Raw genomic sequence first — 24,576 nt, 5'->3', positions numbered from 1 at the left:
TGCTCCATAATCTGTCATCAAAATATTTTAAACATCCTTTTAAATACCATTTTGCCCTTTTAAGAAACTAAAGGAAATTGCCAGGGCAGAAGTAAAGAGGAAACTAGGAGCTAGAATAGTGTGAGCTGTGGCTTCAGTGAGAGAGCAGTGAGTCAGTATTCATAGAATCCTGGGGGTTTGGATTTTAAGGCCTTCGTGGGGAGGAGACAAGACCTTGGAAAGTTGGAACTGAAATTCCATCTCCCTAAAGCCAGAGCCTACAGCAACAGAACAAATGATGAACAAGTGATTCCCCAGACCCCTCCTCTCCCTCCCGGTACTAAGCAGTGACAGGGAAGTCTGAAGATGTCTGCATGGGCTCTAAGTGGAAAAAAGGACTCTCCTGAGAAAGTATAAAAATGGTCCCACACTACCTCATGGGGCTTCCCAGGTGGCTCAGTGGTAAAGAATCCACCTGAGAATGCAGGAGATGTGAGTTCAATCCCTGGGTTGGGAAGATCCCTGTGAGAAGGAAATAGCAACCCAATCCAGTATTCTTGTCTGGGAAATCCCTGAACAGAGGAACCTGGTGAGCTACAGTTCATGGGTTTGCAAAAGAGTTGGACATGTAAAATAAAATTAAAAAAAAAAAATTAATTAAAAAAAAAAAAAAGAGTTGGACATGACTTAGCAAATAAACAACAACACTGCCTCATATGGGTTTAGAGTTAGCACTTCTATTACCCTGGGTGAAAAAAAAAAACAAACTGATAAAGCCGGCAGAAAAAAATGCAAAACTTCTTTGAGGGAGATGCCCCAAACACCGGCCACCTGTAATTTCTACAGAGAAGGCCTCTAGGAAGATAAACTCATAAACTCAGCAAACTGAGTGATTATATTCCTCACAGTTTAATAATAGGATCATTTGGTTGAGTCTGTCAATTAAGGATATTCAGAATGATTAAAGAGAAGACTCTTGAGAGTCCCTTGGACTGCAAGGAGACCCAACCAGTCCATTCTGAAGGAGATCAGCCCTGGGATTTCTTTGGAAGGAATGATGCTAAAGCTGAAACTCCAGTACTTTGGCCACCTCATGCGAAGAGTTGACTCATTGGAAAAGACTCTGATGCTGGGAGGGATTGGGGGCAGGAGGAGAAGGGGACGACAGAGGATGAGATGGCTGGATGGCATCACTGACCCGATGGATGTGAGTCTGGGTGAACTCTGGGAGTTGGTGATGGACAGGGAGGCCTGGCGTGCTGCGATTCACGGGGTCGCAAAGACTCGGACACGACTGAGTGACTGAACTAACTAACTAAAGACATAATGGGAAATCAGTATGAAGAATGGTAGATTATAATAAAGAATCAAATAGAACTTCCCACAATGTAAAATACGGTCTTTGAGGTTGGATAGATTAGGCAGCATATAAAACATAACTGAAGAGGCAATTAGTAATCTGGAAGATAATTTTGAAGAACTACACAGAATGTAACACACTTTTGAAGAAATGGCAGGACTTCCCTGGTAGTCCAGTGGTAAAGAATCCACCTGCCAATGCAGGAGAAATGGATTAGATCCCTGGTCTAGGAAGATCCCACATGCTGTGGGGCAACTAAGCCCGTGTGCCACAACTACTGAGCCTGTGTTCTACAGCCTGTAGGCCGCAACTACTGAAGCCTGAGTTCCCTAGGGTCCATGCTCTGCAGCAGGAGAAGCTATCACAATTAGAAGCCTGTGAGGTCACAACTAGAGAGTAGCCCCTACTTGTCTCAACTAGAGAAAAGCCCATGCAGTGACCAAGACCCATCACAGCCAAAAATAAAATTAAAAAAGAAATGGCAAATACTAAGGCGTGTTTAAGAGATGTGCAAGATAGACTGAAAGGGTCTAAAATTCCTCAATTAGGGATTACAGGCTCAGAGAACAGAGAGAATGAGAAGCAGTATTCTAAGAGAGAATACCTGAACAGTTCTTAGAAGGAACACAAACATTAATCCTCAGATTCAGGAAGCATAAACAGTCCTGAGCAGGATAAATAAAAATGGTCAGATTATAGTGAAACTGAAAATCAAAAATAAAGGAAGATAGAACCAGTTTCCTAGAAAGGCATGGCTGTTGGCCTGATTGAAGACTAATTTGTGACAATGGATAGAAGTCAAGAGATAACTATTTTCAAAGAGGTAAGAGAAAATAACTACCATTAGATATCTTTACCTAGATAAATTATCATTTAGGAATGAGAATAAAATAAATTCATTTTTCATAAGTCTGAGATTGCTTACCAATCTCTGATCATCATTGAAGGAACTATTAAAGATTGACTATCAGGAAGAAATGAACATGAAAAAAGGGTGAAATTTAAGAAGCAACAGTAAATAAATTGGTAAAGATAAAGTAAATCTTAAATATTGAGTACATATTACAACAATAATTATTATTATCTTGAGAGCTAAACCAAATGATCTCAAATATTGGATAACAGTGATACACAAAACGGTAGGACTTGATTACAGTTGAAGTGTTCTGTGTGGGAAGCAAAAGTAAATTTAGACGCCTACCCCATTGCAATAATAACCCAGGTGGATTACAGCCTTAAAGGTGATAAGTGAAACTTTAAGATATTTAGAGAAAAATATATGAAAATGAAATTTTGACCCTAGGAGGAGGAGGATTTTCAAAATAAGGCAAAGAACACAATTTCGGATGGAAAACACTCATTTTTCTCATTCACTTCATTAAAACAAAAATATCTACGAAAATACAAAGAAGTCTTGAAATGGAAGAAGATACTTAAGATACATAGCACTCCCATGAAGTAAGTATCCAGAATATATAGTGATGATCTACAGATTAATAAGAAAAACAACACAATAGAAAAATGGACAAAAGGTCTGAATAGGCAATTCAAGAGTAAGATATTCAAAAGACCTATAAATACATGAAAATATGCTTAATATCACTAGCAATAGGGAAATACAACCATATTGAAACACACTCTACCAATTAGGTGTAGGGATGGTTGATTTGAATCTGTAAGGTCTATGTCACCTATAGTTTTTTAATCTCAAAATCATTTTACTCTTTCTAATATTTTATTAGAAAGTTAGAACTGGACATGGAACAATGGACTGGTTCCAAACTGCGAAAGGAGTACATCAAGGCTGTATAATAGTCACCCTGCTTGTTTAACTTCTATGCAGAGTACATCATGAGAAACGCTGGGCTGGAAGAAGCACAAGGTGGAATCAAGATTGCCAGGAGAAATATCAGTAACCTCAGATATGCAGATGACACCACCCTTACGGCAGAAAGCAAAGAAGAACTAAAGAGCCTCTTGATGAAAGTAAAAGAGGAGAGTGAAAAAGTTGGCTTAAAACTCCACATTCAGAAAACTAAGATCATGGCATCAAGTCCCATCACTTCATGGCAAACAGATGGGGAGAAAATGGAAACAGTGAGAGACTTTTATTTTCTTGGGCTCCAAGATCACTGCAGATGGTGACTGTACCCATGAAATTAAAAGACACTTACTCCTTGGAAGAAAAGCTATGACAAACCTAGATAGCATATTCAAAAGCAGAGACATTACTTTGCCAGCAGAGGTCTGTCTAGCCAAAGCTATGGTTTTTCCAGTAGTCATGTATGGATGTGAGAATTGTACTATAAAGAAAGCTGAGCGCTGAAGAATTGATGCTTTTGAACTGTGGTGTTGAGAGAAGACTCTTGAGAGTCCCTTGGACTGCAAGGAGATCCAACCAGTCAATCCTAAAGGAAATCAGCTCTGAATATTCATTGAAAAGACTGATGCTGAAGCTGAAACTCCAATACTTTGGCCACCTGATATGAAGAGCTGACTCATTTGAAAAGACCCTGACGCTGGGGAAGATTGAAGGCGGGAGGAGAAGGGAACGATAGAGGATGAGATGGTTGGATGGCATCACCAACTCGATGGACGTGAGTTTGAGCAGGCTCCGGGAGTTGGTGATGAATAGGAAAGCCTGATGTGCTGCAGTCCATGGGTCACAAAGAGTCGGACATGACTGAGCAATTGAACTGAACTGAACTGAATACTTTATTGGGTTATTATTAGTAGTTGCTTTAATTTTGTTCCCATCCCTTAATCTTCTCCAGACTTAATTTTTAAATCTGTTTTATAAATGAAGGCAGTAGTTTTATAAACTTTGTCCCAGATAATGCCTTCTCAGCTTTTCTTTCTATTAAATTCAGGTAACATTTAAGTTCTTCCAAAAAATTTAATGCCAGTGTAATGGGAATAAACTACCCAAACTACATCATTTTAAAACTTGTTTATCCTTTTCAATAATAATTTCAACAGTCAGAAACAAAAGCCACATGGTAACTTGAACAGTTAAGACTCAGTATAAAGAAATATTAACCATTTACGGGGATTAGCTACTAAGAAGGAATCAGGATTATAAAGAATACCCTTGGGCTAAGAGAGGGTACCCAAGGAAGGAACAAAGTTGGAAGGGCAGCAGCGGTGGCCTCCCTTGGTTGGGAATCAGGCCTCGTTGGAAGAGGTGTGTTCACTGCTAGAGTTTGTCCAAGTTGCTGGGCCAAGGCTGGCATAGAAAGAACCACAAGCTGGGACTGGCAGCCTGCAAGCCTTCTGCTGGGGTACCCCTGGGCCAGTGTTGGCAGACAGGGAATCCTGGACTGGAAATGCCTGCCCCCACCCCACCCCCAACCCCCAGCTGGGATGCATACAGGCCGAGGTTAGTTGGGCCGGGAATCTCAAGTTGTTACTAGCAAGCAGGGATCCACCACCCTCACCCCCACTGGGGTACAGGTAGGTTGAGGAGTCAAGACTGATTTTATTTAATGTTTTTTGTTTGGTTGTTTATAAATTATCCAAAAGAGAGGGAACATAGTTAAGTCTCCAAATATTCAAGTTCTTCCAGAGAGTAAATTGCCAACTTGATGGGAATGGCCTATAAAAGAGCATTTTTAAGAACTATATATGTGAATAAAGGACAAGGCAGGTGGGTTGCTCTGTGGTTGGTGTTCTGGACTGAATGGTCTGTATCTCCCCAAAATTCATATGCTGAAGCCCTAACCCCTCAATTAGGGCTGTATTAGGAAGTGAGACCTCCAAGGGAGTAATTAAGGTTAAATGAGGTCAGGAGAGTGGACTCCTGATCTTATAGGACTAGTGTAAGCAGAGGCACCAGAGAGCTTGCCGTCTCTCTCTGTGCCCACACCCTGCAGAAGGGCCATGTGGGGATGTAGAAAGAACGTGGCAATCTACAAACCAGAGAGATCATACCACCTCAGTCCTGGCACCTTGATCTTGGACTTGTAGCTTCCAGAACTGTGACAAAGTAAATTCTGTCACTAAGCCATCCAGTCTCTGCTATTTTGTTATAGCTGCAGGTAAATTCAAGGTGACTTATTTAAGGAAAATAGCTGACTATTAATGGTATGGCGTGTTTGTTTCTTTCAGTTGTAACCTAGAAAAACTGGAGTGATTATGTAATCAGGCCCCAAAGACAATGGCTCTCTGCATAGCCAGAGGTTTTGTCATTGAGGGTCAGCCATCACTCTCAAGAAATCAGTAGAATATGTGGTATTGCATAATACCACATATGCAATATGCACATATTGCATAATCTAGATGTTTGGAGCTGAGTCAGGATGATTGAGAGAAAGGTCGTAGCACATGAAGCAGATGGGAGCCACAAGGAAATGTCAGGCAATTGGAATTGTTTGGTCACCATGGATGTATTTAGAGAACTCCCAACTTAAAGTGACAGGGAAGTACTGAGCTGGCAAATATATGCGTGGATCTGAGATGTCAAAGACCATTTCTGGACCCTGCTGATTAACACATAGGATACTCTGCATAAACTGATTTTATTGACCAGAGGAGATGGGAGTCTTCTCATTTAATTTTCATGTAACGTTTACACTTTGTGGTTAACGTTCGCTGTTTAGTCGCTCAGTCGTGTCTGATTCTTTGTTACCCCATGGACTGTAGCCGCCAAGCTCCTCTGTCCATGAGATTCTACAGCCAAGAATGCTGGGGTGGGTTGCCATTTCCTTTTCCAGGGAATCTCCCAAATCCAGGGATCGAACCTGGGTCTCCTGCATTGCAGGTGGATTCTTTACGAACTGAGCCACTGGGGGAAGCTAGCAGAGTTAGTCTTAATTTGTCCATTTTACAGTGAAAATGCTAAAGTTTAGAAATCTCTTTTTCCCAAGCTTACCTAATTAGGAAGTATTGAAACTGGCGTTTGAACATAGGCCTGGAGGATTGTAAAATCGGTGCCCTTGTATTTCAGTGTACCAAGTTGTGTAATGTGGAAGAACACTCAGTTGCGTGTCCTGAAACCTGAGTTTTGGTCTCAGACTCATTTGCTGCCTGAGTGGCCCTGATTAAGTCCTCTCTAGATGCTGGGCTAAGCTAACTCTTTTGTAAAGTGGAGCTAATATATGTTCTGTTTGCTTTTTAAGAAATAATGCACCATTCCACAATTTTTTCTGTCTATACACATATGTCTATGTATGCATGTGTATATGTGTATGTATTTATGTGATATATAAATGATTTATGTTTAAGAATGAGCTTTTTTTGATTTTAGCTTTTTATTTTTTACCCATTCTTCCGTAATTTGCTTTTTCTCACTCTGCTATGTGTCTTGTGGCTCTTACCATAAAACCACTTCTAGATCTACCTAATTGAATCCTTTTTAAATGACCACAGACCACTCTAGTGATGTGCCATAATTTATTTAACCATTGCTCTACTGATGGGAATTTTGATTGTTTCTATTTTTCCACTGTTAACTGTGCTACAGTGAATATCCAGGGTTCTTTGTACATGCAAATGTTAAGTTGCTGGGTCCATAGCTATTATATTTTGATAGAAACTATCAATTTGTTCTTTAAAACGGTTATACTAATATATACTTTTGCCAGCAATAAGTAATGGGCTTCCAGTGTCCCCTTTCACTTTGTCAAATTTGTTTTCCAAATTTGAGTATGAAAAATGATTTACCATGATTGTTATAATTTCTACTTCTCTGATTGTTAGTGAGGTGGAGAATTTTTTGTTTGTTTATAGTTTCCTGGGGATTGCCCATTAATATCCTTTGCCAACTTTTATTTTTTATTGACTGATTTTTAGAATATGCCGAAATATTAAATCCTTTTTCTACTTTATAGGTCACAAATGCTTTTCTGCACTCAGTGCTGTTAAAAATGTATTTTACAGGCCTGTAAACTAAACACATATCATTTCCTTTTTAGCAAAAATGTGACCATACTGTACGTATTGTTCTTGCCTTTTAAACTGATATTATATTGAGATATCAATATATTATAGGTCTCTTCTTATATTTGGATGCTCTTCCAAACTATGGATAGGTCATAATTCAAGTTTAATGTTTATTCATTTTCAGTTTTTTTTTTTTTAAATCAGACTTTGATAGAGGTTTGTCTGATTTATTACATCTTTTCAAATGCCACTTTTTGTGTTTACTGTTTTATTGGGGGACTTTATTTCTGCTTTTATCTTTATTGTCTGTTCCCTTCTATTTTCATCAAATTTATCTTATCCTCTTTTTTAGTTTCTATGTAAATAAACCCTTAGTTCATTAATTTTAAATTCTTAATTTTTCTTATAGGAAATGCATAGATGAATTTTTTTATGTCAGTAATGGCATTGACCAAATTATACAGAGGGCTCTTTGTAAATTCCTAAGTGTCATTTATTTTCAAAAAGCTTATAATCTCAGTTTTTCTTTCTTTTTTTAATCCAATCAATATTTAATAGTGTATCTTAAATTTTCTGAAGTGGCCTTTTTTCTTTTAGTCTTTTTAGCATTTTCCCATGTGCATCAGGGAATAAGCCTTGAAAGAATTTGTTTTTTAAAATGGAACATATCTAACTTTTAAATAGACAATAATGCTATAGTGCATATTAGCTGTGTATGTACTAGCAGCTTAAAGAAAAAACTACCAACATATGTACCTTCTCTTGTCATGATCCTCTCTTCCCCAAAGAGATAACCATTTTATCATTCCCATAAGTTTCCATAGTTTTATTGCAAATGGATGTATCTCTGAATAGTATACACTTATTTTGCAACTATAAAACATTTTATATAAACAGTACCTACCTTTTTATAATTTGTCTTTTAAGTTAATGTTTAAGAAGTGTATCCATCTAGACACATGTACTTCTAGTTTATTTTCACTCCTGTATAATCCTCTACTATATGAATATTTCATTAAACCTGTATAACTTTCACAGTTTTATCTTACTGATGTTTTCATGATGACTAATAAAGTTTATATATTCTCTGTTTACTGAAATCAAAGTTAATAAGCACCTTCTTTGTTTATTATTCAGATCCTTTTTCTTGTTTCTCCACTTGATGTATCCATTTCTAGTAAAGAAGTATTGACATCTCAGCCATGATTGTGAGTTGATCAGATTGCATTCTTTTAACAATTTTTTTACCATATAATTTTAAGCTGTTTTGTTCATGTGTATAGTACCTTCTTGGTGAATCTTTCTTTGTCCCATTTAACACTTTTGGTTCTTAATTCTGTGTATTTTCAAACACTCTTCGTATTGTTTTATTCTTGTAAGGAACATTTAATAGTTTTTTTTTAAAAACACAATATGAGAGTTTCTCATTTTAATGGAGGAGTTTAACCCAATCTTGCTTATTATAATTGTGGACATGTTTGCATGAGTTTTTGCTGTATTATGTATATGTGTTATTATCTCTTTCCCCTTATCACCTGGCATTAGATTGCTCTTTCTTCCTATATCATTTCTCTTCCTCTAGTGGTTTGAAAGTTATACATCCTATTTCCAGTCTCCAAGTGGTTACATATCACTTTAACAAACTGTATATATTTTAATACATACATCTAAAACTTGATATAAATTGGTATAAGAAAATTTACCATTCCAAAAAAAGATACATCATTGAACATGTTTTCCTCTTATCAATTTCCCCACTCCTGTTAGTATCAGGTAATTATTGGTGTTTTAATCAGTTCAGTTCAGTTCAGTTGCTCAGTCGTGTCCGACTCTTTGCGACCCCATGAATCACAGCACGCCAGGCCTCCCTGTCCATCACCAACTCCCGGAGTTTACCCAAACTCATGTCCATCGAGCCGGTGATGCCATTTAACCATCTCATCCTCTGTCGTCCCCTTTTCCCCTGCCCCCAATCCCTCCCAGCATCAGGGTCTTTTCCAATGGGTCAACTCTTTGCATGAAGTGGCTAAAGTATTGGAGTTTCAGCTTCGGCATCAGTCCTTCCAATGAACACCCAGGACTGATCTCCTTTAGAATGGACTTGTTGTCCCTTGGCAGTCCAAGGGACTCTCAAGACTCTTCTCCAACACAACAGTTCAAAAGCATCAATTCTTCGGCACGCAGCTTTCTTCACAGTCCAACTCTCACATCCATACATGACCACTGGAAGAACCATAGCCTTGACTAGATGGACCTTTGTTGGCAAACTAATATCTCTGCTTTTTAATATGCTATCTAGGTTGGTCATAACTTTCCTTCCAAGGAGTAAGCGTCTTTTAATTTCATGGCTGCAGTCACCGTCTGCAGTGATTTTGGAGACCAAAAATATAAAGTCTGACACTGTTTCCACTGTTTCCCCATCTATTTCCCATGAAGTGATGGGACCAGAAGCCATGATCTTCTTTTTCTGAATGTTGAGCTTTAAGCCAACTTTTTCACTCTCCTCTTTCACTTTCAACAAGAGGCTTTTGAGTTCCTCTTCACTTTCTGCCATAAGGGTGGTGTCATCTGCATATCTGAGGTTATTGATATTTCTCCTGGCAATCATGATTCCACCTTGTGCTTCTTCCAGCCCAACGTTTCTCATGATATACTCTGCATAGAAGTTAAATAAGCAGGGTGACAGTCTACAGCCTTGACGTACTCCTTTTCTTATTTGGAACCAGTCTGTTGTTCCATGTCCAGTTCTAACTGTTGCTTCTTGACCTGCATATAGGTTTCTCAAGAGGCAGGTCAGGTGGTCTGGTATTCCCATCTCTTTCAGAATTTTCCACAGTTTCTTGTGATCCACACAGTCAAAGGCTTTGGCATAGTCAATAAAGCAGAAATAGATGTTTTTCTGGAACTCTCTTGCTTTTTCCATGATCCAGCAGATGTTGGCAATTTGATCTCTGGTTCCTCTGCCTTTTCTAAAACCAGCTTGAACATCTGGAAGTTCACGGTTCATGTATTGCTGAAGCCTGGCTTGGAGAATTTTGAGCATTACTTTACTAGCATTTGAGATGAGTGCAATTGTGTGGTAGTTTGAGCATTCAAAGAAAGGCATTGCCTTTCTTTAGGATTGGAATGAAAACTGACCTTTTCCAGTCCTGTGGCCACTGCTGAGTTTTCCAAATTTGCTGGCATATTGAGTTCAGCACTTCCACAGCATCATCTTTCAGGATTTGAAATAGCTCCACTGGAATTCCATCACCTCCACTAGCTTTGTTCATAGTGATGCTTTCTAAGGCCCACTTGACTTCACATTCCAGGATGTCTGGCTGTAGGTCAGTGATCACACCATCGTGATTATCTGGGTCGTGAAGATCTTTTTTGTACAGTTCTTCTATGTATTCTTGTCACCTCTTCTTACTATCTTCTGCTTCTGTTAGGTCCATACCATTTCTGTACTTTATCGAGCCCATCTTTGCATGAAATGTTCCCTTGGTATCTCTAATTTTCCTGAAGAGATCTCTAGTCTTTCCCATTCTGTTGTTTTCCTTTATTTGCTTGCATTGATCACTGAGGAAGGAAAAGAGAGTTATCAACTGGGTTTTTTAATAGTATGTTTTAACTTTTACGGGAATCCTTATTTAACAATTACAGTAAGTTTTACAACCATATTCAGTCATTCATTTATTCAGCAAATATTTGAGAGCTTGCTCAAAGCCAGAAACTCTTCTAGGCACTGGGGAAGCAAAAGTGTACCACTCAGACAAAAATTCCTGCCTTCATGGAATTTATATTATCACAGAATGCTGGAGATGGAAATTTTGGATTTGTCAGTATATTTATAATCTGTAAAGGCTAGATGAGATGATTAAGGAAGTAAGTATAGATTCAAAAAAGAGAGGAAGTCCAAGGACTGGCCTAGGGCAGTATCAACAAAAGTACCAAAAAGGAACTGCCTGGGTAATAGGAGGGAAATGAGGAATGGGTGGACTTAGACAGGAAAATTGTTGCAAGGAAAAGAGAGTTATCAACTGGGTCAGATGCTGTAAGTTGAATTGACTGAGAATTGGCCTCTGGATTTAGCAACATGGAGGTCATCAGTGACCTTGACCAGCAGTATTAGTGGAGTGGTGAAGGGGAGAACTTGCTGAAACAGAGGAAATCTGCTGTGACAAGCTGGATGGAGAGGTGGGTCGGAAAGCTTCCAAATGGGAGAAATGTGTGTGCGCTGAAGGGAAGCACTCAGTGGGAGTGGAAGAGGTGAAAACAGTGAGGTAGGAAAGGCAGGGGAGGTCACTGCTGGAGCAAGGCCCTAGGAAGAGGCTACGTGTACATATCAAACTACTGTGATTACCAACACCTCAGAGATACGTTCGCCTACCGTCCTATCAAATAATGAGATGATATATGTGAAGGTACTTTGTAAACTTATAAAGAATCCTGTAATGTAAGCTAATGTAACAGTGCAAGTGGAGACTTTAAAATAATTGGTCAGTTACTTTTTTTTCCCAATGTGATCTCAGCCAGGGAAGTGCTTCTTGACTGATCTTTAGTTGTATATATTTCCAAATGGACATATTTACCAAGCATCAAAACATTTCCCTTAGAGGACTTTGGGATTTTCCCACACTGAGAACTTGATGTTTAACCTTTCGACCACCCAACAAGCAAAGAAAATGTTACCCCTTTTATCTTCTTAGAAGCTTTTAAATCAGCCTGAAGCCATTTGAGAAAGCCAAATGTAATACTTCCATGAACATCATTTTAGCTAGAATAAAAATAGATGTGAATAGAATCTCATGCACATCTCATAAGATTCTTGCCCAGAAAATATAAAATAAAGATATAAATTCAAATGATATTTGCTTTTTAATGTTTTATAAAAATGTTGGTACATTTGCCAATATATGGTAGGGCCTCATACCAAATGATCACCATCCAACATGAAATTAAATGCATGTTTTAATCATTCTTTACTTTAAAAAATTAGTACTGATTTGATTTCATAAAACGTTTTAAAAATAAACTACTAAGCATGAGTAATTGAAATAATTTTACTCAGTACAAATGGTTTTTATTTTTCCTTCTTCCATCCTTTCTTCTCGGGTCTCCATTTCTCAGCTGCTAAAAGGTAATGCGTTTTACGGTGTTTAGATAATTGATATAATTGTTTCAAGTTATCTTTTTAGGTTATTATCAGCTTGTAGGCATCAGTTTCTCTAATTGTTAAGTAGTGAATCCTTTATCTGGCGTTTAATCTTACCTCCTTGGGAAAACCAGACCTTACTACAGAGTAAATTTTCAAATTGCTGACCTGATGTAACATGAGCCCGTGCCTTGGCAGTGAACCTTTGCTTTCTGTTATTCACAGGAAGGATAATGATGTGGCCTGAAGGCCTTCGTTTCAGTACCTTAAGAAGTAACATCCAAGTACTAGTTGCAAAGGTCTGAGCTTGGAAATTCCAGAGAAAATAATTGCATTGACACAGTATTTTTTAATTTCTTTTGGGAAGATGAGGTAATTAAAAATGTAACTTTTATCATTTCTATTGTTTCTTAAACCACTTGTCTTACTTATGTTGGCATGACTTAGAGGATCCACAGTTACCTGAAAATGATCATTATTTATTTTTATGACTAAATTATAGCTGTTATTTTACAGGTGTGTTTGAAAATTTTATTTCCATGTATATATATACAGACACATGTATATGTTCTATTTTTGTAAGTAACAACACTGAGATTATAGAACTCAAATGTAGAATGTTTTGTAATTTCTCAGTAAAATAAAAGATAGCATTTTTTTTAGAGCTAGAAGAAGATTCCCTAAACATTTTCAGCAAACTTGAAAAGAATGTTAAGCAAATCCCATGAAATAATTTCCTAAAATGTGTAAAATGCAATTTCCCAGCAGCTGTAAAATGAAAAGGCAGTTTTGAAAAAAATTCAGTTTATACAATTTTTAAAGGTTACACTCCATTTACTGTTACAGCAAAATATTGGCTGTGTTCCTTGTGTTGTGTTGGATTGTGCATCCTTGTAACCTGTCTTACATCCAAGAGTTTGTATCTCACACTCCAGCACCTCTCTACTGTGCCTCCCTTCCCTCTCCCCACTGTTAACCACTAGTTAGTACTCTATATCTGTGAGTCTGCTGCTTTTTTGTTATAGTCAAGTCATCCTAAATTGCACCAAAACTCAGTGTACTCCCAAAGTATCAGTGGAATTTTAAAAACAGAACCTCATAGATTAATTTCAAATCTCACATAGAAGAAAAGATTGCATATCAGTCAGCAAAAATATTTTTAAAGGCTTGACAGTCATATGGAGTCTTGCTTTACCTAAAGTCAAAAACATGATCAAAAGCTATACCAATTAAAGCATTATGGTATTTGAGTATGAAGAGACAAGTCAGTGGAAGTGAACAGAAAGTATAAAAACTGACCCAAGTATTGATTTTCTGTTTTGCTCTATCCCATCAGATCCTCCAGCCAGATGAGCCCAGTCCTACCAGCTAATGATAACTAGAATGCTCTAGGATCAGGCCAGTTTACTGTGATGGCATGAGAAAATTGTTTTTTGCTTACTACCAATCTATGGTTCATTTGAGCAATGCCAACTTCATGGCAAAAAGATGGGGGAAAAGTGAAAACAGTGACAGATTTTATTTTCTAGGGCTCCAAAATCACTGCAGATGGTGACTGCAGCCATGAAATTAAAAGACATTTGCTCTTTGGAAGAAAAGCTATGACAAACCTAGACAGAGTAATTAAAAGCAGAGACATCACTTTGCCAACAAAGGTCCGTCTAGTCAAAGCTATGGTTTTTCCAGTAGTCATGTACAGATGTGAGCTGGACCATAAGGAAGGCTGAATGACAAATAATTGTTGCTTTCAAATTGTGGTGCTGGAGAAGACTCTTGAGAGTCCCTTGGACTGCAAGGAGATCCAACCAGTCAATCCTAAAGGAAATCAACCCTGAATATTCATTGGAAGGACTGATGCTGAAGCTGAAGCTCCAATACTTTCATCACCTGATGCCAAGAACTGACTCACTGGAAAAGATCCTGATGCTGGGAAAGATTGAGGGCAGGAGAAGAAGGAGGTGGCAGAGGATGAGATGGTTGGATTGCATCACCGACTCAATGGACATGAGTTTGGAGCAAGCTCCAGGAGATGGTGAAGGACAGGAAACCCTGTCATGCTGCAGTCCAGGAGGTGGCAAAGAGTTGGACACAACTTAGTGACTGAACAACAACAATGTGTATTATTACACCATGTGATTTATCACACTAAATTGAGCAGAGGCAATGGAGGGACCCACACAACTGCAGTAGCTGGAGGCCCTTTTAAGCACTCAGGCTCTGGTTATCTTTTTTATATGTAAATTATATTCTTCCCCTTTAGGATATATATATATATGCCATATATATGTATACCAAATATGTGTGTGTGTGTGTGTGTGTGTGTGTATATATCCCTTTTAGGGATAGAAATATATATTTATAAATATATGTATTTGTGGCACAAACCGTTCCCAAACTCCTCCCCACACCTCCTTTTAAGGTGATAAATAGACCAGTAGGCACCTAGTGCCATTATCAAAAATGACGGGTACTTCTGCTAAGGCAACAAGAGGTAGAACTCATACATACAGTGATGTTTTAATGAAAACCTTTAACTTCTGAAACTGTTTCTTGTGTTCAAAGAATACAAATTGTTCCACAGTTCCACGTGTTTTTTTCTTTCTTTCTCTCATAGAATAGAGGCGAAAACCACAGGCCATGACTAAAATTTTAGGGAAGTAGTGATTGCTTAAACAAACGTAGTAGCAGTGGGTGGATGTGAGAAATCAGAGGGAGAACAACAGGCTTTGTTAATTGATTGTTGGTAGAAGTTAAGGAAAAGGAGGATTTGTCAGCATTAGTTCATAGGTAGATCAAATTGCCAGCTGCAGCAGGCAGGCAGGCTTGGTGTGCTGGGACCAGGCCTAAGGAGGGATAGTTTGATGAGAAAGCAGCAGGCACCTCATGAGCAGTAGTGGCAGCACCAGGTAAGGGCGGAAGTCACACATAAAGTTCATGTTAGGTTATAGGAAATAGGCAAAAATTGTGGTTCTGGGTGTTAGATTGAAGCATGACTTCAGATTATGGTGCAGAAGCAGTGAGTGCCCCACATCGAGTGGTCCTTTAGGAAATTCACTGGAGATGAGTCATGGTTGATGGGGGCCACCTCAACCCAAGGAAATGGCTTAGCGAGAAGAAAACAGGAGAATAAACTATGGTCACAGACAAGATTGGTTCCCCTGCCCAGAGAGGAAGAAAAAGCCCCTGAGATACAGATGTAGAAGCAGACTTAAGATGGTAGATGGATCCCTGAGGAGTATTCAGGGAAATTATTGCTTATTATTGACACTGAGTGATTGAGTGACTCCTTACCTATGTGCACTTTAGTCGCTCAGTCGTGTCTGACTCTTGCGACCCCATAGACTGTAACCTGCCAGGCTCCTCTGTCCGTGGGATTCTCCAGGCAAGAATACCAGAGTGGGTTGCCATTTCCTTCTCCAGGGGATCTTCCCAACCCAGGGATTGAACCCAGGTCTCCTGCATTGCTGTCAGACTTTACCAACTGAGCTATGAGGGAAGCCCTCCTTACCCATGGTAGAGCCCAGATAACTTCCCAATATATGGATTATCTGACTTTGCTATTAATATACTGCTGAGCTATCTTATCTCTGTTACCAGGTTGCTTTGTCTTTCTAAAGTACCATTTACTTTCTGTCATTACTTCACTTAAGAATCTCCTAAGGCCATTTTTGTTTTCTGTCAGATTAAATCCCGGTCCTTTAGTCTTTCACTCAGAAATTGTTAACAGTTTACCTACACTTTTCCATGAATGCAAAACTTTTGTTGCAGGAAGATGATTTCCACCTTCACATATGCTGTGTAAACCTAGAATGCTCATATCTCTTCCTGACATTAAAATTCATATGTTGTTCTTCCTGTGCTTAGTTGCTCAGTCATGTCCAACTCTTTGGAACCCCATGGACTGTAGCCTGCCAGGGCTTCTCTGTCCAAGGGATTCTCCAGCCAAGAATACTGACGTGGGTTGCCATGCTCTCCAAGTGATCTTCCCAATCCAGGGATCAAATCCTGGTCTCCCACATCGCAGGCAAACTCTTTACCGTCTGAGCCACCAGGGAAGTCTTCTTACTAACCTCAGTCTATTGTGCTTTTCTTCTGTTTACTCTGACTTTCTTTTCCATGTTTGTACCTTTTGTCCCTCCAACTAGCATTTTGTCCACCTATATAGATCATATATTCTTTAAGGGCTGAGACTAGATTCTACCTGTTGTACAGGCCATTTTAAAAAGGCATTTAAAAATTTTTGTATTTGACTATTTCCATTATGTTTTTAAAAGTCTTAGTCTTCAGAGTAGTAGAAAAGATTAATAATTTGCCTGGCTTTTTTTTAATAAGGTGTAACTTAGAAATATAAAATGTATTTTCCTTACTGAAAGTTCTTATTGTCTGTTTTGATACAACTTCTCAAAATAGTGGATGTTTAAATAATTTTAAGTTTGTACACAGTTTGGAATGACTTAGAAGAGGCAATAAGGAGATTAAGTTTGTCATCCTAAAGAAGAATTTTTTTCTGATATAAAATGTTTTGTGTGAAATGTGTGAAGGTATAATTTTATATTGTTGATAGCCATGTAAATTGCCATAAGCTTCCTGGAAGTATCTCGATAATGTGTATGAAATGACTGTTTGACCAATAAGTTTACTCCCAGGAATTAATCCCAAGGAACTATTTATAGATACATCTAAATATTTTCACGGCAGGCCATTATGTTAATAACATTGTTTTATAGTAGTGAAGTACTATGAATTACCTAAATATTCAACCATGTGGAATTCATTAATTTAGTTAGGCAACAAACATTTACTATGTAATATTGCATTGTTACTAAAACTAGACTAGTGCCATGGAAAAATGATATATTAATTAGTAAAAAGAATCAGATAACCAGACAGTTTAGTATAACCCTGATTTTTTGGCAAAAAATTCATAAACAATTACAAGTTTTTAAATTCTGTCTTCTGAATTATATACAGTAGCTATGCATTGCTTTTGGAATCAGGAAGAAAAATATTAACAGTTTTGTTACAGTTCAAAGAAAATAAATAATAGAAATTGTTTATCTATCTACCAGGAAAGATTTTAAAAATTAAGGAAAACAAAAGAGATTCCCTTCTCCCCATACACACACACTCCTCATTCTGCTTATCTTAACTTTGGGTAGAATTCAGAGTGATCATTGGTGGTAACTCTACCCTAGTGATCTAGAGTTAGCGACTTTAGCACAAATCTAAACTCTGCTGTTAAATGGTTCCTTAGTTGTTGCCATGAACAGCTTGTCAGGGTTTCCCTTTCTTCTTTTAGAAGATTAATAGACTACAGTAAAAAGAGTTCTAATTAAATAAGTAGGCCTATATAGAGAGTACATAGTAGGCATTCAGCAAGTGTTGGTGTTCCTTCTGAAGAAACTACTAGCTCAGAAATTTAACGTTCTCCGAGACTGAAACTAAAGAAAGAAATCACGAGTTCAAAGAGCCAGTGTAAAGTCTTCAGAATCTGAATGATATTCATAGTAGGATCTTCTGAGTGTTAATTCATTTTATTCATGTGGATATTTGTTTATGATTATGTATTTTCACCTTTTTTCTTTTGCTCTGTTAATTCCCTCTCAACGTAATTGAAGACATGTATCTTCTAGAAGGAAGTGTCGCTTCACACAGTCCAGACTTACTTGCTTTCTTAACTTCAGGTTGCTGTTGGCAGAACAGAAGTCGAAGACCTGGACCTCTATGCTACATCTCGGGAAAGGCGATTTCGTTTGTTTGCTTCTATAGAATGTGAAGGGCAGTTGTTCATGACTCCATATGATTTTATTATGGCTGTTACAACAGATGAGCCCAAAAGTAAGTATATTTCTCAAGTTTATCTCAACAATGTTATAACATTTTTTCTTATCTCTATTTTTTAAAATTGTGGAGCAGTGTAAGTTTTTCAGAACAACTAACCAAGTAATGTAATACTTCAAAAGATACGATGTTGTGATACTATGTATCAAAAGATACAATGACTAATACTTCTTATAAACCCCTTCTGGTATCTTTTCTTTTCAGAAATTTCATTTGTTCCCTCTTTCTCAGTACATCAGACTAAACACCCACCTTATTTTTAATATTCTTGATAAAGGTTCTTATTCTGCCAAATCAGTTCTTATATCCAGCCTGGACAGAAGAACTCAGAGAACTGGCTTTGCAGTTAGACTTGGACAAGAATTCTTCCTGTGTCTTTTCTGAATATGTCATGGTTCCTACAGTGTAAATGTAGATTGATTGTTTCTCACTTTTCCATGTGTTAAGGCAGTGGTTCTCAAACTTTCTGGCATTATGTACATTCTTACAAAGTCACTTTAATGTCTGACTTAATAGAAGACATCTGGATTCTTATATCTGCCTTTGTGTTCAATTTGTTGCAGTGTTTGTTTTCAGAAAGTATCCACAAATGAACAAAATCTGCCTAACAGATATTGAAGGAGGAAAAGGGAAGGGTATTACAAAAGCCTTTTCAAATAATCATAGATATTCTTCTTTGGTATTATATCAATACTTGGCTGCTGGTAGTTTCTTAAAGTTTAGTTGCAATGTGGACTCTGACATTTTTGTCATCTGTTTTGTTAAAATCCATTGGCCTACATTGCATATTTGAATGGCTCTTTTTTCTTTACATTAATATAATTTTGTACTATCAGCTAGAAAATATTGATTCATTAAATTACATCGATCTGTCAAATATTGCCATATTTCACTGTACAATGTTTTTTAAAAAATCACATTCACTAATACCATCAGAATCTTATCAGAAAAGTCTTTGCTTGTTGGAAAGCTGTCAAATGCATGGTGTATACAAGCTTTCCAAAATTTTAATTTTCACTTGAAATCTCAGATGTTATTATTGACAACAAATATTGTCAGGTGTTTTCTTTAAGCAAGAAACTCAGATTAACAGTAGTTTATTTTTTATATTTAATTAATTTATTTTTTATTTTGTATTGGGGTATAACTGATTCACAATGTTGTGATGGGGTGGATAGTAAAGGGCCTCAGCCATACATATACATGTACCCATTCTCCCCCAAACTCCCCTCCCAACCAGGCTGACATATAACATTGAACAGAGTTCCATGTGTTATACATAGGACCTTGTTGATTATCCATTTTAAATAGAACAACAGTGTGTATAGGCAACCATAAGTTCATTCCCTAAGTCTGTGAGTCTCTTTTTGTTTTGTAAGTAGTTCATTTGTATCATTTCTTTTTAGATTCCACATATAAGAGATGTCATATGTCATATGATATTTTTCCTTCTCTGTCAACATCAGTTAATTTCTAATCAGTACTTCTAAGCTGTAATTAAGAATGATAACTAAAGATCAAGATATTTGTAAAAACTTTTTTTTAAAGTATAGGACTTTAAAAATAAATATTTACCTCTAAAAAGAAAATATGCTTCAGAGATGGAATATTAAATCATATACATACCAAAGTAGCCTATTAAAATTAGACAGACTTGTGTTTAGACCTTGGCATTTTTTTATGAGCTTTGAGAACCTGAGTAAGTTATTTAGTCTTCTGTTTCTTCATTTATAAAAGTGAAAGTAACAAAGTCTTAGGAAGTTTTTTGAGGATTGAATGATATCAGTTATGTTTAGTGTAATACCAATATACAGTAGGCACTTAATACGCTTTGCTAGGTGTCATTGTTATCATCATCATTATCACTTGAATTCAGAACCATTATTTTTTAAAATCCTTAATTTTATGGCAACATTAACAGGAAAATGCTATGCCATGTAAACATTTGCTTAATAATTATAATTCAAATAAATGTTAATTGAGATATACATCAGATCACTGATTATAACTTTATGTTTGAAATCAAGAAAATTTATTTTACCTACTTATATAGAACCTAAAAGGTAAATTTTCCATCTAGAGCTAAAATAAGTAATTATTTTCATGTAGCTTCAAGTACTTTTTAATTTTAAAGAATTTATTGTTTAAAAAGTTCAGACTTAAAAGTATTAAAAATATAATGAACATCAACCTATAGCCTAAGAAATAAAATATGTCCAAAAGAATGAAGTTTCTTTTTACCTTATATATGCAGTAACTTCATTTGAAATAAAGAATTTAGAAAATCAGAGAATCCTTTGAAGAACAATCTTAATGGCTCTTTAGTTTTATTTTTTAAAAAGCCAGTAATACTGAACATGATGACATATCCGGCAGAATGAATATGTCTTTTGTGAATAATTTACCCTGGAAATCTCATAAACCCTACAAAACTCAAGAGTGTCTAACTTCCTCTTCTGATAAATACCTTCTGAACATTGCATAAGAGCATATGCATGTACTTTTGTACCATTTACTTTTCTTCCTTTCTTACTGCTATATTTCAAAAGCAACAGAATAATAAAATTATTTACATTGTTATGTTCACTATGTAAATGAAGATGTCTACGCAGTGAATGTATATTATTATAATTAAGGTTAAATGCTGAAGTCTACCTTATAGACCTGTGATTTTAATCACTTGATTACAGGGTTCCATATTAACTATCTTAGGTAAAGAAAGGATGTTGTTACTGCATAGAGAAGAAAACTATCTTCATAGGAATCAGTTTGCTAAATTTTAGAATATAGTTCTTCCCTCGTGATCTTAAAATGACTTATTACATTGCTTAAAAGAGAGAAAAGTACATAGCAAAAACTGCCTATCTTATAATCTTGAATTTGATATATTATTTATATTAACTATGGTTAATTATATAAAAAAACCCACATGACCATGGAGAAAAAATATTACTTGTCATTATTGTGCTGTAGCTGAAATAGTTAATATTTACTAGTTGCTAACACAGCTGTATTATAGGACTTAATCACATTCAAACCTGGAGATAATTCTTGGACAGGCATTATATATTCACAGTGTTCAAATCTGAGCAAAGAAACAGCACTGTTGACTGCACTTATTTTAATATTATAAGACTTATAGTGTTTGAGGTCTTCAGGGATGTGAGGAGAAATCAGAAAGAGAAAGTGACCTCCAGTATTTTATTCAACTGTAACATTCTTAGAGAAGAGTGGAGAACAGGCCAAGTCTTTCTAGAACATCACCTGTTCTCTCCTTCATTTCTTTTTATCTTTGCCCTGTCCTTCCCATTCACTGTAGAGAAACCCAACCTTCAAATTGTAATCAGAGATATTAATACAGCAGAGATCACGGGTAACACCTTAAAATTATAATTTCTCTATTATTTTATATTCTAAAAACATTTAATGAATATCATTATTTGTGTTTTAAGCCCATAGGATATTTAACTTGGAGTAAGTTAATTTACTTTTTAAATCTAGAAATCTCCAAAGTGAGATGATGATTATGGAAAATATGTTTTCTACTCCACTGATATTATTATGAATAGTTTATAGTACATGAGACCAATACAAAATGTATAACATACATAGGTCCACATCTTGAGGTTAAAAAAAACTTTGCATTTTAGATATAAAAGTCAGTGTCATGAGTTATGATGTAGATGGTTACTGGATTTTTATATACATTACATGAAGTATTTATTATCCACTTTTTTATGTTTGTTTTTTATAGTTGCTAAAACATGGAAGTCACTTTCCAAGCAGGTAAGTTAAAGCTCTTGCTATACATAGGCATGCACACAATTAAATATGTGTGTGTGTATATATATATATATATACACACACATATATATATGTTTATGATGCATACATTGTGATATGTACATGTATAAATATACATAAAGCTAAACTCAAAGGAGATTATTGGCAAATTTTGCTAAATTAAATATTAAAAATGTTGGCACACAAAAGACAGTGTCAACAATGTTAAAAGAGGTATGACATGTGGGAGAATATGCTTGCAACCTATGAACAGAAAAGGCTAAGTATCTTATAATTATATAGAAGTCCTGTAAATCAACATAAAAAAGATAATAAGAAAATAATGGATGGACATAGCCAGAGAGGCCAATAAATGTATGTATTCAGGGATATGCAAACCTCACCAGTAATCAGGGATATGCAAATTAAACCAATTATATGATACTGTTTTACACCCATCAAGTAGTCAGCTTCCAGAAATCTAACAATACCAGTAATTATCAAGGATAGAAAGGAGGAACCAGGTGAGAATGTAAGTTGGTATTTTCTCTTTTGAGAGAAATTTGGCAATATCTTATGCATATCAAAAATTCTACTTCTAGATATAAGAGAAACATTTGCATGCTTATACCAGGAGTCCTGAAAAAATCAGAAACAATATAAATGTCAATTAGTAGAAGATTAATAAAAGAATGTGAAGTAGGCATATGAAGGACAAATGAAGAAGAGCTAAAATGAATAATACATAAGACCTATGTTTATCAACATGAATAGGCCTAAAAACATAGGGTTGAATAAAGCAGCACATTGTAAAATAATATAAACTGATTTTTCTTAACATGCGAAGACCTTTTCAGGGCATCCATAAAGTCAAGACTGTCTTCATAATGAATGGAGAAGTTGCTTGTTCTGTTACTCTCATTCTCTCACAAGGGTACAGTGGCGTTTTCTAGAGGCTTCATGATGAGTGATGACATCATCACTCTGAGAGATAATAGAATATGTGCTTATGTATTTTTGTGTTTTAAAAATATATCATTTCTTGGGAATATATCGTTTCCCTGGTGGCACAGTGCTTAGGGTGCTTCCTTGGTAGTTCAGTTGGTAAAGAATCCACCTGCAATGCAGGAGACCTGGGTTTGATCCCTGGGTCAGGAAGATTCCCTGGAGGAGGAAATGGCAACCCACTCTAATATTCTTGCCTGGGAAATCCAATGGACAGATGAGCCTGACAGGCTAAATCCATGGGGTCACAAAGAGTCGAACACGACTTAGTGACTAAACTCCCACCACCACAGTGGTTACGACTCAGCACTTTCACTGCTGAGGTCGCAGTTCAATCCCTGGTCAGGAAACTAAGATTCCACAAGCTATGGGGTGTGACCAATAAGAAAAGTATCATTTCTATTTCCACATGCATTAAATATAATTAAATATAATTCACATAAGCAATATCTCTTCTGGGTTCACAGGTTTTAAGAATATAAAAAGTTACTCAGAACTGCTCTGTAGCCATTAAAATGAAAATGAAGAATGTTTGGCAGGAAAATATGATCATGCTTACAAAACTTTACATAGAAAATTATTCAATATTTGCAACAAGAATGACAAAAAATAAATAGATAAAGAATGAAATTAAAATGAGATTAAATAAAAATTTTAATTATGGTTAATCCCTGGATCACAATCTGTTTTTATTTTCTGCACTTCCTAATTTTCCTATAACATATATATTAAGTATTTACTTAAAAAATTGTACTCAAGAAAATTGTATAAATCCTTTAAAAGGCATCTGTCAGTTCAGTTCAGTTCAGTTGCTCAGTCGTGTCCGACTCTTTACGACCCCATGAATTGCAGCATGCCAGGCCTCCCTGTCCATCACCAACTCCCAGAGTTCACTCAGACTCACGTCCATCAAGTCGGTGATGCCATCCAGCCATCTCATCCTCTGTCGTCCCCTTCTCCTCCTGTCCCCAATCCCTCCCAGCATCAGGGTCTTTTCCAATGAGTCAACTCTTCGCATGAGATGGCCAAAGTATTGGAGTTTCAGCTTTAGCATCATTCCTTCCAAAGAACACCCAGGACTGATCTCCTTTAGAATGGACTGGTTGGGTCTCCTTGCAGTCCAAGGGACTCTCAAGAGTCTTCTCCAACACCACAGTTCAAAAGCATCAATTCTTCGGCGCTCAGCTTTCTTCACAGTCCAACTCTCACATCCATACATGACTACTGGAGAAACCATAGCCTTGACTAGACGGACCTTTGTTGGCAAAGTAATGTCTCTGCTTTTTAATATGCTATCTAGGTTGGTCATGGAACAACAGACTGGTTCAAATTGGAAAAAGAGTACGTCAAGGCTGTATATTGTCACCCTGTTTATTTAACTTATATGCAGAGTACATTATGAGAAACGCTGGGCTGGAAGAAGCACAACCTGGAATCCAGATGGCCGGTAGAAATATCAATAACCTCAGATATGCAGATGACACCACCCTTATGGCAGAAAGTGAAGAGGAACTAAAAAGCTTCTTGATGAAAGTGAAAGAGGAGAGTGAAAAAGTTGGCTTAAAGCTCAACATTCAGAAAACGAAGATCA

At 36.7% G+C, this 24,576-nt stretch overlaps 1 protein-coding gene across 4 annotated transcripts in view; it reads left to right on the top strand.

The window, feature by feature from the left end:
* Positions 1–24,576, top strand: part of MICU3 (mitochondrial calcium uptake family member 3) — a 77,996-nt gene that overhangs the window by 9,645 nt on the left and 43,775 nt on the right. For all 4 annotated transcript variants that reach the window (XM_027529596.1, XM_027529594.1, XM_027529593.1 and 1 more), the window contains exons 2-3: positions 18,041–18,194; positions 21,952–21,983. In XM_027529596.1, the coding sequence (XP_027385397.1) occupies positions 18,041–18,194; positions 21,952–21,983 (186 nt within the window). The remainder of the gene's footprint in view (positions 1–18,040; positions 18,195–21,951; positions 21,984–24,576) is intronic.

This window comes from Bos indicus x Bos taurus, chromosome 27 (assembly GCF_003369695.1).
Source record: "Bos indicus x Bos taurus breed Angus x Brahman F1 hybrid chromosome 27, Bos_hybrid_MaternalHap_v2.0, whole genome shotgun sequence".
Classification (NCBI taxonomy): Eukaryota; Metazoa; Chordata; class Mammalia; order Artiodactyla; family Bovidae; genus Bos; species Bos indicus x Bos taurus.
This window is presented reverse-complemented; position numbering and strand designations above follow the sequence as displayed.